This window comes from Gobio gobio (assembly GCF_949357685.1).
Source record: "Gobio gobio genome assembly, chromosome: 3".
NCBI lineage: Eukaryota > Metazoa > Chordata > Actinopteri > Cypriniformes > Gobionidae > Gobio > Gobio gobio.
The window spans coordinates 53,979,801-53,982,954 of record NC_137099.1 but is presented as its reverse complement, the minus strand read 5'-3'; the positions used below and the strand labels follow the sequence as shown (position 1 = coordinate 53,982,954).

Here is a 3,154-nt window from a genome sequence, read left to right as displayed (position 1 = left end):
TTCTATAAACTTGATATTGCCACTCAAACAAAATACAACAAATACATCTGTTATAGTCAAGTTAACTGTGTCACCTTTGACAGTCATCTTAATGACATAAGTGGTCCAATTTACCCAATTTCACACTATTCTTTGTGTATAGCATGGGCGAACTAAAGTAAAATGCATTGGTGAAATAATTGTCATGCAACAGCGACACATACTGGTAAAACTGTGAAAATACACATAGCCATAAAATTGCTGCATCAAATGATGTTCAAATGATGAACAGCATCGTCATTAACACAAAGATGCCGCTGAATATCAGACGGTAGTTTACAGAAACATTTCCCTGCATTCACAGGGACTCGCGTTTAACACGTTCCGATTCGGACACTTATCAGACACACAAATCTTCCACATGTATGGAATACTCCTCAAACACACACAAACACAAACGCACCATCTTAAATAGAATATATGTTCAAAATAAAAAATCTTGTCGGTTATAAATGAAACATTTCTGTGTTCTGCACTTTGACCTCTTCACTGCTAGTTTCGCATTTGCACTCCTCGACGACCATGACGCGCCTCTGCCGCACCTCTGTCCCGCAGCGCAGCGGCACGAGCACAGAGCGCGATTTGGAGGGGCCGCAGCGCGTGCACGGCGCTCCTTGCGCACGAGCCTCTCCGCTGGAGGGGACGAACATGGAGCTGCACTGACCGTAGCAGAGGTGATTGTGAACGGTCACCGTCTCGCATCCGTCCTCCGTTATGCGCTGTGAACGGTGAATACAAACAAACATGTAAAACACATGTCGCTGGGGCCCATATGGGGTCCAAGATGGCCTCGAGATGACTGAATTATTTAAAATAAGACAAAGCAAGCATTAAAATCAAAACAACTGAAATAAAATGGTATATTTAAGTCAAAAAGGTTCAGCCAGATGATTCTTTCCTTCAGTTCAACGCATTGTGATGTCAAGCTAAATTGCGTTTCAGGTTTGAATTTAAACTGAATTTAAAAACTGCGCAATTGGTCTGTAAAACATGATCAGTTCAATAGTCATTCTTAATGGGGTTTTTTTCATATAGCGTATTCATACATTCTCATGTTTATATGCTATATTTTGTCGCATTGTAAACATGTTTTCATTGTATTTTAACAATATCACGTGTCCATCTATTTAACAATCATTTATTAGCCTACCCAATAATTATACTTGTATTAGCCTATATTTCAGAAATTCAGAGATTTCAAATTTTCCTTATCAGAAATATAATTAAAAATGGTCAAAAATTAGCATGTTGTCATTTTGACACTACTTTCTATCTTTAAGGCAGCAATTACATTTAAATATTACTATTATTATTAATAATATAGGCTATAATTTGTTTTAAAATATAGGTTATATCCTAGACCCAGATTTCTTTTTTTCTTTTTTTCATGCCATTACATTGTTTAGAGCATAAGAAACAAACGGAAGGGGAAAAACATTTTAGAAAAATGATATTTTATTCATGCTATGTCCACCGTAGTGGACATCAGGACTTGGATGTTTAAAAAAATTAAAAGACATGACATGTATAGGTAATCTTCGCCAATCAATCTTTAGCTTTCAGGATTTTTTTTAAACCAAACTTTGTATAAAGATATGATTCTCAACTATTTTATGAAAGATATAACAGTATGAATTTATATAGCATTTTACTTTGCAGTAAGTGGGTAAAATAGCCATAAATGGGTTTCCCATTCAATGCAATGCATACACTGCATCTAATTTGCATATCAATTTGTACCAACATATAATGAAAAAAGAAGTGTAATAATAATATATAATATTTCATAGGGATATTGACTATAATTTATTTTCCACTCTTTGTGTCTCCCAAAATGCCTGGTAAACATGATTTTTCCCCTGTCCTGTGTCCAGACGACATTTATGAAATCAATGCCCTTTTCTGTAACAGAAAATCATATTTTGATGATAAACCCCATAACATTTTCCTGAGATGTTGATTTATGACAAACAATTTGAAAATGTGTAGTTTTAAATAATACAAAATGATCATATTTAGCTAATTCAGGGCTAAATTGGACAATTCAGTCATTTTTAAAGACCAAGCAGAAGTTGTTGTCCTGGTGAAAACTGTGACTTGTATGTTGTCAGAGAAATCAACATGTCCACTACAGTTGACAAAAGGAGGGATATAAGAAACTCTTGTGACCGCCTGTGTAGTTCAAGTTTCACTCATGTAAAATCGCTAAAAAATAAAATGTGTCTGACATTGTTGGCAAGAGCATTTCCCCGAGCAGTGATAAAGTCCTACCTGTGTGAAGGGCACCGCGGCACAGCTCTGTTTGGTCATGTCTTTGGGGTTGATGCGCAGCGCCACGGCCTCTTTGCTTCGCTCGCCTTTGTGCATCACTTTCTGCCACATCTCGAGACCCTGTTTCCTCCTCGCGTCCGCGCCGCCGGTGCCGCTCGCGCTCGCCTGAGGGAGCAGGGCCGCAGGTTTGTTATGGGCCAGGGCTGACGGACCAGCACGTCCGAGGGCCAAGAAAGCGGGAAAGGCGCCTCGACTTGGTGAGTTTTTGGGCGGCACATGACTACCGGCGGCCCGTCGCAGAAAATGAGGGCTCAGTTTGACAACTCTGACAGATCCCCGAATAGGTTCGTCCGGTCCATTCCCGGAGGATTCGAAATCTTTCGCGACGTGATGTCGGAGAAAGTCCCGTTGAAAGGCGCTGCGAGGGAAAGCGCCGGCCAAAGTGACCACTGCCAACAGAATAAAAAAGCTGGTCATTTTTACAAAATGATCAAATATAGTTGGTCCAAGGTTGATCTCAAATCGATTTAGCTCGAGAAAAGCTGTTTGTTGAATAATCTCGCGGTTCAAGGTTCCGTATGGTCACCTTGCTGTCGTTGTGGACATGAAGCAGAGCTGACCCTTTATATACTCTCAACGGGTTCTTTCACGCCTGGCCATCAGTGCTTTATTATTATAGTGAGGAAAGCTGTTGTACTGACGGAGGAAGGCTCAGAGAATGGCTGTGAGTGACAGGTGACTTTTCGTGAGGTTGTGACAAGTGCACCTTTCATCTCATCTCTTCATATCACGCCTGGGAACTGAGGAACTGCTGTGCTTTTCACATTTAGCCGACTTTTTTTAC

General features: G+C 40.0%; 1 protein-coding gene across 1 annotated transcript; it reads right to left on the bottom strand.

Annotated features, from left to right (window-relative positions):
* Positions 1–485: 485 nt before the first annotated feature.
* On the bottom strand, positions 486–2,787 carry dand5 (DAN domain family, member 5; the record flags this gene model as incomplete). Its single annotated transcript, XM_079813239.1, has 2 exons — positions 486–758; positions 2,311–2,787. 2 exons carry the CDS (start codon positions 2,785–2,787, stop codon positions 486–488), a joined length of 750 nt encoding a protein of 249 aa, XP_079669365.1.
* Positions 2,788–3,154: the final 367 nt, after the last annotated feature.